At 39.6% G+C, this 13576-nt stretch overlaps 1 protein-coding gene across 8 annotated transcripts in view; it reads left to right on the top strand.

Annotated features, from left to right (window-relative positions):
• Lrrc7 (leucine rich repeat containing 7) overlaps nucleotides 1-13576 on the top strand; it is a 439615-nt gene that overhangs the window by 238643 nt on the left and 187396 nt on the right. For all 8 annotated transcript variants that reach the window (XM_051195799.1, XM_051195785.1, XM_051195793.1 and 5 more), the window contains one exon: nucleotides 1230-1286. In XM_051195799.1, coding sequence (XP_051051756.1) covers nucleotides 1230-1286 — 57 coding nt within the window. The remainder of the gene's footprint in view (nucleotides 1-1229; nucleotides 1287-13576) is intronic.

The raw sequence follows: 13576 nt of genomic DNA, 5'->3' as shown, positions 1-13576 counted from the left end.
CCATTGGGAGGGGAGGTTTTCAGATATCTAAGGAGTTTTTGTGCACTGAAGCATTTCATTTCATAAAAATTTGAATTAAAGTTAAAATGAGAACTTGAGAGAAAGAAAAGGAAAATAAAGAAGCTTAGGTAAATACCTAAAAGCATATTAAAGATAGATAACAGGTGAAGTTGTTAGATAAATACATAAAGCGTGTTAAAGATAGATGATAGGTGAAATTGTATAGTGAGATTTTTTTTTCCTTAAAAATTAAGAGTTTTGGAAAATCCAATTAGTATTTGTTTTACAGTAGCTTTGTGGGAAGCAAACACAAGATTCAGCCTGGTTGTGTGTAGCAGAGTGTTCCTGATGGCAACCCTCATGTTATCCTGTGTGAGGTGCCCTTCTGGAGCACAGTGGTAACCTAAGCAGCAAGAAGGTGAAAGACATACCCTCCGCTAAATGCTCCAGGTGGAAGACCTTTGGGTTCCCAAGCACAAACCCTTTCAGAAATTGTAAAGATGACACACAGAAGTGATCCCTCCCATTGTGCCTTCAGTGAGATCCTGCGGCTCCTGCTGTGGGGAGTCCCATGTTAGATGCATGGCATGTCTAAAAGTGTTCAATCCGAGGGTTTGGTGCTACTGATGAGGAGATTGATGTTAAGAGGACAATGGAGCTGATTAACGTGACTAATGTCATAGAGACGGGATGAGCACTCATCTCTCTTCCTCTGAAACATTCTGTCTGCCTTCCAGGTCTATCTGCAGCCCCTCACAATGAAAAGCATTGCTGTATCCCAGTGAACATAACACCTGAAATTTAAAGATAGTCAACAACCTGTCTGACACACGTACTTATTAAATACAAAAGTGAATGTACTTTTATGAAACTTTAGAAAATTAGAAGGCTGGGATTAAAAGATATATATAAACAAAATTTTTATTTTTGGTAAAATGTTTTTGTCATTGACCATTGGCAATGCAGCCTGATCATCCTCGGTTTGCATATTTCTGTAAAATCTGGCACAAGTTCATACATTTCATACAGGCACACATGCAAGCAAAGTACCCATACACATCAAAAATAACTAATATAAATAAATAAATATCTGGTAAAATACTAAAAACAGCTGAATGTTTCTGCCTAATTAATGATAGCAATTGTTCACCTTGCCATGTGAATGTGTTTTACACAGAAATAGTGATTTCAAAAAAAAAAAAAAGTAATTTTAAAACTTTTTTTTTAAGACTTGTCAAATTGCGGATCTTGGAGTTAAGAGAAAATCACTTGAAAACTCTACCAAAGTAAGTGTGACTACATTTTATTTTTTCAAAGTTTCCATTGTGATCTTTCACTATTATGAAAAATTGCTTCTCGCGTTTATTCTGGCAGCTGTGCCATTTTTTACTAAATTGTTGTACACATTCTTACTAAAGGTCAAATTCTATAGTAAACTGTGAGGGTTTGTATGAAATAGTAGACTTCCTGCTTTGCAAACCTGCACACTGGCAGAGGTCTTGCTCGTGGCTGAAGAGCCTTGCCCAGAGTCTAAACGAGCATCTCTGTTACTCTTAAAAACAGCTTCCCAAGCTTTGGCCTAAGGTGCTTCACTCTGCAGGCTAAACTGTAGGTTGTGATACTTTATAGTCCTGCATCAAAGCAGGACATTTTTTAAGGGGAAAAAATATATTTTCAAGAGATCCTAATGTGGTTTAGAAAGTAAAAAGGAGGGGGCGCATATTCACATATACTTACAAACTGTTGCATTTTGCCAGTCTATTTAATAAGATGGTTCATGTAAATATACAGGACATTTTAAAACAAAAGCTAATTTTATGCAGCGTTGTAAAATACTGTTTTCCCCTGCTTCTCTTCATTCATATATCGTAATAGGGTGTGCGTTATATAGGAATAATGGCTTTTCAAGATTAAAATGTATTTGCAAACTTCCAATAACCTTAGCCACATCCCCCTGCTGAACTGAAACTTAAATTTTTTTCTTTCTAAATGTATTCGCTGAGCAAATAAGACTAAACATACTGATAAATTATCAAGTGCACTTATGTGTGATGTAGTGCATGAACATTTCATCACCACTACGCAATGGATACATTGGTTGGGGAGTCCCAACCATGCCCTGGAATCTACTTAGACACATGGAGAGCCATGTGTGTGGCTGTCCCCAAGTGGCAGTTAAGAAGAAAGCTTCAAAGGACGAGTGTGCTCCACGCTGCAGCACCCTATGTGTAAGCAATGCCTTCGCTCACTGGTAGACTGGTAGAATGAGGTAGTGTATGTTCAAGTGTTGGTCTCCTGCATAGAAAGCTATCGCTGCTGTTTCATCTGAACGGCTTTTGCTGTTGACTTGAAAAACACACACACACACACACAAACATCTAAGTGGAGCAAGAGCCAAGATGGAAGAGCAGTGATTGCTTACACCTGATTACACACACTCAGTTCTAGGAGGAAACACTGAGTGTGAAGAGGAGAAGGTATAATGGCCTCGTATAAGGATTTCAGTTCAAAATAGAAAAACCTACTACAGGTTTTATTGAATTTAGCATTTTTTATATAAGCTGTAATATGTAACTTATAATCCAATATAAACTGATAATATGGACTTCATAGGCAATGAGTAACAGTACTCTTAATTGATGTGTGGGTGTACTGTAGGCTTTCAGAATACTGGATAGTAGTAAGTAAAATTAAACTAGGTTGAACAATGTTTCTGGACTGCTTGGGAATGTAAAACTTAGTCAAAATTTCTTAGAGAAGGACACTGGGTGTCTTTGGCAGACTGCTGGATATGTCACAGCTATAACTTTTATATTTAAAAAAGCATCTTTCGGAGGTATTTGCAATTTAGATTTTTTTGTTTTATGCTGTGTCAACAAGAATCTAAGAAGCAAAACAGACAGAATGCATGGTGCTTTATTTTAGTTTTGGCATCTATGGAATAAAAAACACATAAAGACATCTGTTGAATAAAGTAAGCTGTTTCCATGTATAGGCCACTATTTGATTACCATCTGCACCTATAACTTAGAGGTATAGGAGAGCTTTGTACGCTTCTTTACTTTCCCAATGAAAAAAACTTAATATAGTTTTAGGAAAAACAATATTGATTTCAAAATAGCTGCCAGAGAATTAAGAGCTTATGATTTTCTTGGCATTACAAGAAAGATGCAGCTATTGATGGGCCTTTAAATTTTTTTTCTTGTCTTATTTTGTCTTAAGGCTACAAATGCCTGACAATATGTAGGAAATGCCAAAGTGTATAAGAACTGCAATTTACTAAACATTAGAATGCACTTCTGCAGCAATGTAATGGACTTTATGTGTGCAGAATCTAGGATCTGTGTCTTGGTTTAAAACAGAAGCATAAACTGTCCATCTCCTTGCAATACCCCTGTGGCTATCCTTCAGGTGTATCAAAGAGTTGGGAGAGTTAAACCCTCAAACATCGTGGTGAGATACTGTTTATGATCTAATAAAGCTTAGCTGACGATCAGAAAAGCAAAACATCGAAGTCAACAGTGAGCTCTTACCTCTCTCAAGCCTGGGGCAGTCCTCCGCATAGTGAGAGACTAGTTCCCTGCTCTGAGACCCTGCTCTGCCTTATATACCTCTCTGGACAGCAGTGGTGTGCACCACCACTGCCCAGCTTTTATGGCTAGTTATTATGGCTGCTGAGATTAAAGGTGTGCACCACCACTGCCTGGCCTCTATGGCTGTGCTTGCCTTGTATTCTGATCTCCAGTCAAGCTTCATTAGATAATAAGCAATATATCACCACACAAACGTTTGCTCAAAAACTCATTAAAGCAGTCAGGTCAGTACCAGATGTGGTAACAGAGGACACCAAACATCTGAAAAGAAAGATAACACAAAGTGAAAATTTGGGATTCGATAATACCATTCTTCTTAAGACACAATCATCCACATAACTCAGTGCTCTGAGTGGTGACCAAAAACTGTGGGACTGGTCATTCAGATGAATATTAGATGTGAAGAGAAACCTGTGCATACTTTTCTTTCTTCCTTTGTTTCTGTTATAAGAGCAGCTGGGTGTCAGAGCTGAAAGAGCTTCTCTGGCTGCTTCAAGGCATCTCAGAATGTGAGAGTCCCACTGTTGACTAGACTGCAGCTACCCGGAGCCCCATTCTGTCTGGCATCTGTTTTTGTTTGTGCTCTCTAGGGTGTTTAGCTGATTGTGGGTGGGAGGTTTGGTCACTTGATTTTTTTTCCTGCCTGCATCATGGTAGACAGAAGTAAACAAGCAAGATGCTGACTTATGAATCACAGTGAGGATATTGACATATGGACTGAATATTGGTGTCTCCCAACTGTTGCCACTCAGCACAGGCAGAGGCATCCAACACAGAACCATATCTTCCTGGTGACAGACTCTACTGAGAACCTGAAAAGGGCTGTAGAATCTGGAAGATCTTAAGTTTAAACTTAGAATCTTGGAATCAACAGAATATCTGTGACCCATTGTTAATTTTCACGTTTCTACTTTCACCTAGAAATAATTTACTTGACAGCTTATAAAACAAGACATATCAAAATGGGGATAGCCCCCACCAAAAAAAATCCTCCAGTCTCTGAGGGGGCCAGGCTTGTCCAGAGGAAAAATAATTAAACATAGAACTGTCTGTTGGTATACCCACTCAAGAAGAGGCCTTTGTTGAAGGAAGTTCCCCTGGAACTGTTAATGATATTATACCCCGTTATCATCTCCAAAGTCTCTAATTATCTGTAAATTGAAAGGGTAAATCTTCAAGTACTCAAAGAATAATCTGAAAATGCTCAACAGTTCATGCTACATAAACGAATAAATGGAGGGTCTCCTGTTTATATGTTTTCATTCCTTATGCATCACTGCTGCTATTACGCGGTTCTCCCACTGAAAAATGAACTTCAGTAACACTATGTTCTTCCTGATATGTGAATGCCTAGCAACCTATACACAATACACATGCACACACACACACATATAATACACGTGCACAGTGCGCACACACATACACACATGTACATATATGCTGAACACATATACGTGCATGCACACACGCACATGCGCACACACACATGCACACACACGCACATACATGCTGAACATATATGTGTGTGTGCACATACACACATGCACACACACACATATACAACACATGCACAGTGCACACACACATACACACATGTACATATATGCTGCACGCATATGCGCACACGCGCACACACACACACACACACAAACACGTGCATGCACTCACGCACGCACGCTCATGTACTCAGCTGGAAATGACACATTATACCTTGGGTGGGCACACTGAGTAGATTCCCTGTGACTGATTTTGGACACTTAACAGATCTACCCTTTCTGCCTCGTTTGGAAGAATGTCCTTGTTTAAAGGCCGAAGGAGACTGTCGTGTATGCAGTCCACTTTGTCTTTACCTCTTTACCCACTCACCTGTTACTGGACTGTCTTGAATGTTGATGTAGCAATATGGCAGTTCACATATTACTTATTATGAGGTGTTCATTTTGATTCATTTAGGCATGCTCAGAAGTAGATTTACTGGGTCACATGATAAATCTACTTTTATTTTCTTGACAAAATTGTGCATCACAGTTTACCACACTGATTTCTACAGTGGCTATAATGTTTTACAATATGCCACAGAGAATATTAAATTTTACTCCGAAAGGTTATTTTTAAAGATAATTTCTAAGGATAAAAGCATCATCTACACACAGAAACAGTTACCAGTTTCATTTCTGAAAAATTGTAGACTCAGGAATCAAGGTGACAGTTTCCACGTATGAGCTAAGATGCCTAAGTATAAAAACTACTGCATTTCAATTGCAAAACAGTTAGTGCTATGTAGATGGTATATATTTTGCATAGAAATAACTATCTATATTCATAATTATCACTCAGACTTCTAAGGTACTTGTTCCCAAGTAACATGTTGCTTCTTACAAATCCAGAGAATTATTTATTACAGCTGTAATTTAAGTTTCAAATGAATGAGTTTATACAGTATTCAGCAAAGCAAAAATAAAAGAATAAATAGCAGGCAACAGACAGAAACAAAGCATCATCAAATCAGGCACTTGTAACATCCGGTAGAAATGAAGCAAGAGCGAGCAAAGGTAACATCATAAACCACAAGTTTACAGAATCCCACAGATCCCATGGAGATCAAAGTTTCTCCATGATGAGCTACCTGAGGGGGGAGCAGGGGTAATAAACACGTGTAAGTCTGAGATGAAAGAGGCCTCCTCGCCCGAGAGCGTCCTTCCAACAAGCGTATGTAGCAAGTGACAATTCACCAGTGTAATGTATGTTACACTTGTTTAATTTTCATGTAAGATCTTCCATCCTTCTTCGCTAAGGCTACTCCATTGACAGATTTGCCTGGAATACCGTGTATTAGCTGTGTTCTCATTCCCGTAAACTCTTCTTTCCTTCGTCTTCTATTTTGGTATCCACTATCATCGTCAGCTCGCTGAAGGAAGACTCAGAAACAAGTGTGCATTCTGCTCTGGGCAGTAAGACCACAGGCCTTTTGCCTCTCTGATCAGTGTGCTGTGGATGGATGGCACTTGACCTCCACTGCAGTGAAACTGTTTAACGGGTTCTCTAGCACTTTGCTGGCAAAAATTCCCTTGTCGAGCACAGCTTGCTGAATGGCTTCTTGCTGCCTTTATCGATCCTGATTTTGTAATTGTTTTCTATTGGTAATTTAGGATCAGGTATTTGGGTTTTATAATCATGTCACCTCATGTCCTATCACCTTCCAGTGCATGGTGGCATCCCATTCTGGGTTTTCTTTATGGAACAGACGTAATGACAAGTTAGCTTCCCAGGGGAATATGTGCCAGTTGTTCTGGCCTTAAAGAGCCTCAGATTTTCTCACTTGGTGATTGACAGTCTGCACATGATAGCACCTCATACACTTAAGTGATATATAATTGTACAATTTTTAGGCTATCCTATAATACATAGAACATGACCTACCCATGGGCTCATGGAAAGAAAGATCGAGAGCTATTATATGAACTTGTTTACATTTCTTTTTAGCCTTCCTGGTAAAAATTAAGTTTGAGAACATTGTGGCTAGCTAAGGGGTGGTAGGCTACATGCAGGGTTCAGCACAAAAAAAGCAGATAACAGCTGAGAATCTAAGCTGCTCTGTTCAGAGTGCCCCAGGTGATACCCACTGTGAGCCCTGTGCATTTCATTTGCCATGAGGTAAAAGCTTTAGGCTGGTCACAGGGCTTAGTACAGAGTGATTTCCCTGAGCTCACCCGAGGAGAGCAGGAAGGTGTGTGAGGGATTGGGTGTCATTATCTATTTTGAGCTGCAAAAAATAAATAGTTTGAGTAATTTTTGGTGAAAGTAATGCTTGGGAAAATATATAGTTAAATACTTTATAACTGAGTTTATAATATTTAGATGTGCTAAGGTACTATAAATTACATGTTTTTTATTTCACCTCTTAAAATATGTCACAAAAGGATTGGTATTAATTTTTAGTTGTTTCTTTATAAGAAAATCTTAATAAGGTGTAATGATAAAATTCTGTATTCACGATGGAAATTTATGCTAGAGGTTTTTCAAAGCAAAGTTCACACACACAGACAGACCAAACCTTGATCTCATCGCAGTTTTATTCAGAGAACTGATTTGCTAGTTTGTGAAGGTTGTGTCATCCTAGATACACCATCTGATGCGCCAAGTAAGTCGACACTAAGGCGTCTTTCCTCTGCAACAACCGTCTTCCAGCAGGCTCCTCCTAAGGCACAGGAAAAATAAATGGATTTCAGCAGATCTGTTTTTCTTAATATTTTACAAGAATTACCACTGCCTATTCTTTGGTTTGCTTGTAACACGGATTCCTCATGATTAAATAACACACAGCTATGCCAGCTCAGTGAAATGTAAGAGACACGATCTTCCCAACTGCAGATTCTCTATTTTTTTTTTTCCAAATATCCATTCTCTCTGTTCAAATCAGGGTTTTTCAGTTCTTTCACGTCTTTGAAAATCTTTATTTTTCAGCCCCCCCCCCCCGCCCACTGCAAGGGGTGCAAGCTAATGAGTACCACTTCCAGGAGCAAATATGTTGTGGAGAAATGGAAAAGAAAGAAAGGAGAGTGTTTGTATGCTATGGAAAGGGGTTGAACCAGAGACGGGGTGGTGGTAAGAAACAGGCTGATGTTAGTAGCCTAAGCCGCTACCTGAGGTCATATAATGCCCATGCCTGTGCCGCCCCTGAAGGCATGTCTGGGTCTGTGGTCTTATCACAGCTGGGTCTGTGTTGATGTCCATGGCCCACGTTACCACCAAAGGCCACGCGGATGCCCGTGGACTGAACTGCCCCCTGGCACCGTGTCAATGTCCAAGGTCCATGCTGTCAACAGGGCCATACTTACCCGAGTGGCCTGCACCGCCCCCATCGAGGCCATGTGGAAGCCCATGGTCTGGGCTGCCACATAAAGCCATATTGATGGCCGAGGGCCCAGCTCCTCGCCAATCCCGGTGGTGTAGTCTGCAGAGCCGACCCCTATGTCCTGGGCACAGGAGAGCTGTGGCCCTGCCCCTTGCCAGCCCTGGGAGAGCCGGTCCCATGCTTCACAGGAGAGTTGGCCCTGAGGGCAGGCTCAAGAGTGAAGCCCAGGCATGGGAGAGGTGGCCCCAATAGCATGGGCACCGGAGTGCTGCCCTAGCTTCGCCCCTTGCTGGACAACACGGGGACACTAGCGTGGGAGAGCTGTCCCTGCCCTCACCTGAAGGGGCGGCCCCCAACAGAACTCAAGTACTTCCCAGATCCACGTTCAGCATCCCAACGCTACCGCGTTTATGACCTGCTAGAGCTCGTAAAGGGACTGGTCCTGCAGCACTATAGCAGCAGGATCTCCGTGATTCTAGACAACAGCAGGATATCCAGGAGGAGTTTTGGTGAGTGTCCAGTACTGATGATGTAGCAGAAGCCAGAGGCCTTGAACCGGACCAACAACTCATTGCAATGAACACTGGCAAGTAAAGCTGTTTGGGCAAAAGCGTATACTGCACAAGACATCATATCTCCTGATGTCACTACAATGAACAACTATGGTGGAGAGCTGGTGATTTTTTTTTTCATTTTTATTCTTTTCTTTTGGAAGGAAGCTACAAGGGGAGAGGGTGGACTGGAAGAACTGGAAAATGAGTGGGATTGGGGGTGCATGATGTAAAATTCTGAAAGAGTCGAAAGATATTAATTCTATAACTTTAATTTCTCTAGGTTGCATTTTTTTTTCTATTTCCTTTTGGCAGCATAAGATTTAATTTCATTCTATTGTGGCTTTAAAACTGTGGGTTTTTCCCGTCAAAGTAATTATTCTATTGTCTACTTTATTCAAAAATAAAACAAATATTTGCTTTCTTTTAAATTCACCCAGGAAGGCCCAAGTCTTTTTTCCCCAGCTACACCGTAATTCTATTTCTTTCTCTTTAAATTTAAACTTTATGCATAGCCTCAGTAGGACTTCTGTTCACATTTACCATTTAATGGCAATTTTTCTAGCTATAAAATAAATCCTCTCTAATGTTATAAACAAGATTAAAAATGAAATTATTTAGATTAAAAAGCCATAACTCTTATCAAGCACTAGCTTTTTAGATTTATGTACATTATAAAAAGATGAGATGCAATAATGCATCTTGGCATGTTGACTGATTAAAAAGCGTCAGTTGTAGTCTCTTGGAAATGTTCAGGGGCATTTTGATAATTAATTTATTTCATGTTTTAATTGAACTAAATTGTTGTAAAGGATAATTTTTGGCTACTGGTTTTTGCAAAACACTCATAATTAAACATCTTTAAGAAAAAATTTTTCACTTTGCTTAAGTGCTTCATGCGATTTCCAAAAGAAAATGGAATCACAATTCTCATACAATGTTAAAAGGCATCTCAAATTATTACATCCATCTTAATGGATGTTCATTTTAAAATACGTACTTGACTTACAAAAGGGAGTTCTGATGTCTACATTCTATTTAAGAGAAAATGGATAGAGGGCCTTTGCCTTCCTATTGTCATGCAGCACCATCAAAACCTATAATATGATCACAGCATTGTTAAAACCTATAAATGTGATGTTCAAGGCAACAAGCCTTTCCTCCCACTGCTAGCCTGAACTCTCTGAGCAGGACCTGTAGGCTGGCACATCTACATGAATCGTAGCAAGCTCTCATTTCATATAATAAGCAAGTCTACTAAAAAAATAACGTACCTTATAAAAGTTAGATTCTCTTCTAGACAGTTGGGATACAATAGTGGGCAGTAAATATAGATTATCTGTACTTCAGTGACTTTCTATAGGGATGGAGGGAATCACACAACAAAATATGAACAGTTGAGACACATACACAGATGCTCTAAAGAAATTAGGAAAATGTTAAGTGTAAGGTTTTTCTGAGGTCTGGTCCCACCACCACGCTAGCCATAAATAACACACAGAGACGCTGTATTAGATATAATGCTGTTGGCCAGTTACTAGTTTCTTGTTGGCTAGCTCTGTCTTAAATATTAACCCATTTCTATTAATCTAAGTATTTCCATGTGAACTCATCTTACTGGAGAGAGGACCCAGACCTTTGTTCTCTCCAGGCGCTACATGCTGACTCCTCCCTACTACTTCCTCGAATCCTCCTAGTCTCCTAGTCCCGCCTATCTTGCTTTCCTATTGGCCAACAGTGCTTTATTCATTAATATGATGAACATATATACATCATGAAAATATTAAGGAGTTTGGGTATCTATGAGTGTGGGGAAAGGTTGGCAAAATGACAGTTTAAATTTTGGATAAAGTACTCATAAGAGACCTTTGGGCAAAGACAAAAAAAAAAAAAAAAAAAAAAAAGTAGTTTGTTTTTTGAGGTGAGAAAGATGGGATCCAGAGAAGAAAAGAAGTCATGGAAACCAGTAAAACTTTTAAGTCATACAATATTTATACAGCATAAGCTCAATATGTCTGGAGAGAAAACTAAAGTATTTTACATGTGGTGAGCAGGGAGTGAGAAGGTCTAAGAATGGAGGAGAGCAATGAGCAAAGCAAAATTATGATAATTTTGTGGGCTGTGTTTGAGAATTAAAATGGGTGAGGAAACGCTGTGGCTGGATGTAAGATCTACAGGGATAACCCAGCTGCTCTGTAGAAAAGTGCAAAGCTTCGAGAGGGATACTGTTAGGAAACTATTGTGGCAGAAATCTAAAACAAAATTATTAGCACAGGTAAAGTGGTGGCTCTGGAGACTGTGAGCAGGAACAATAGGGACCCATGTTGGAAACAGAGGCTATTTGACAGACAGAATTAGGATAAGAAGGAAAAACAGAAACTAGAGAACATCCCCGGAGTTTAGGTTTGACACCCTGCAGGGACAGTTTCTGGATCTGGAGAAAATTAGAAGAGGAGCAGGTGGAGAGAAGTAGAGGTTTGTGGTGCTGGTGAGATGATCAAGCGTAGTCAATTGCAAAAATCGTCTGCTCCGGGAGAAAGAAATGCAAGCCCAAGAGTCATCAGCACGTAAGTGATACTTAAAACCATGTACTCATTGAAGTTGTCAATGGAGGAAGTATAAGGAGAGAAAAGATGAGACTCAGAACAGAGCTGGGAACACATTTATAGTTTGAGCACTGGAGAGACGTCTATAAAATACGCTAAGAGTGGGGAGCCAAAGAGTCAAAAACAAGTTCAGGCAGCGCAGCAGACATCCAGAAAAACAAATGTGAGAGGGGTCACCTCTGAGAAATCAAGTTAAGAGGGGAACAGAAAGCTGCCAACAGCTTCAGCAAGATGGGTCATCAGTAAGAGTTGGTGGGAGTTGTTTCAGGAGTGCAGTGTGTGCAGGTCACTAGAGTGGTTGCAAAGGATGGATTAAGCAGAAGGCAAGTACAAAGAATTCCTTCAGGCTTAAATACAAAACCCAAGCCTAAGCTGTAAGCAACTGGACAGGGACAGAGTCTCATAGAAACCATTGGATTAAAGTGTCCTTACAACCTAGTAGGAATGGTTCAGCAGAAAGAATTAATGATGCAGGAAAAAATGAAAGTGATTGTAAGAATAGAAGCTTGAAGAAGAGCAGGAATTGGACACAGTATTAATGAGGGGGAGGTATAAATGTATCCCCCAAGAAGACTGTGCATTGTAAACTTACAATGGAAGACACTATGTCTTTCTTATTTATTTACTTATCAATTTATTTATTTCCCCTATATGGGCAGCAAAGTGGGAGCTCTCCAAGAACTTTTGCTAGGTAAAAGCAGGTGGGGTGACACGAAGTACCTCAGTGCATCTAGACATACCAAGCAGCTGAGCACCCAGCCAACACTTAGGGTTTTAAGGACAGCAAGCTAAGTGCATTCAGCAATCTGTCTATCGCAAGTGGCTCTTGGTCATTGAAAATTTAATAATTCAAATGTGATGTGCATTCCCTTTGTCTCACATCACTTGAAAGCCACTCCCCTGGCTTTGGGGAAAGCACACCACACGTTCAATTACTGTTGCTAACCTTTGTTTTCAAAAAAAGGTTGGCAATGGCTTGTTTTCCTTAAGTTAGTTATACTAATAAACTCTCAATTTTAATTAATAAGTATTAACTTAGAGTGGATTCTTAGATTAAATGTCCTTATAAAATGTGTTTGAAGGAGCATTTTCCAAAAAAAAAAAAAAAAGAGTTTCCATGACACTACAAAATGCAAATGTGTTCAAAAGAAAGATAACAAAGTAAGGCAAAACAGTATACCATGTAGCCTTTTCAAGATGAGAGAACACTTACTTGGGAAGCAAACCAGTTAAAGAAACCCCTAAATGCAACTGTTAATTTCTGCAGAAAATTTTTGCAACAATTTCTGTAGCTTGTTAACCTCATTGCAGTGGGAACTTGGCAAGGCCTTTAAGTCATTCATGGCCTGAATGCTCTGCTGTAGGCCTGGTAAAGCTGATGGGCATTCAGGGAGTATCTACAACTATAAAGGAAGCCAGTTTGATGACATTCTGCCTGCTAGGGTTCTCAATAAAAATCAGTCCCTTCGTTATTTTCTCTTTGTGTATGGTAACTGACAGAAATGCTTTTATTGGCAATAAGTACACCGGCTGTGGTAGAAACAGGTGAAAAGATTGTTTCAGATTAAGGAAAAGCAGAGTCTTAGCACATAGATGGGAAAAGTGAATGAGAAATATGAACCCAGGTGATGTGCGCACTTTATAGGGGCACCGAGAAACCTGAAATCCTCACTGCATTTTTAGTTCGGTTGTATACATGTTTAAAGCTTTTAGCTTATATCCGACATCAGTTTATAAAGTTGTCTCTTCATAAGCTCTGACAGATATTCCACAGGATAGATGATGAAATATTTTCTTTAAATCTTACTAAATGTTAATGGACTAAATATTGTTAACTGTGATTCTTATTTGATAGCTGTTGTGTGATATATTTTGCTATGTCTTTTTTTGTTTTAATCACAGCTTCCTTATTCTAACACAGTAAGTCATGCAGTGAGCCCTTTTAGCCACGTATCTTTACCTGCGAATGTT

This window comes from Phodopus roborovskii, unplaced genomic scaffold (genome assembly GCF_943737965.1).
Source record: "Phodopus roborovskii unplaced genomic scaffold, PHOROB, whole genome shotgun sequence".
Taxonomy (NCBI): domain Eukaryota; kingdom Metazoa; phylum Chordata; class Mammalia; order Rodentia; family Cricetidae; genus Phodopus; species Phodopus roborovskii.
Note: the sequence above shows the minus strand (reverse complement) of the source record. Positions and strands in the feature narration are given on the sequence as shown.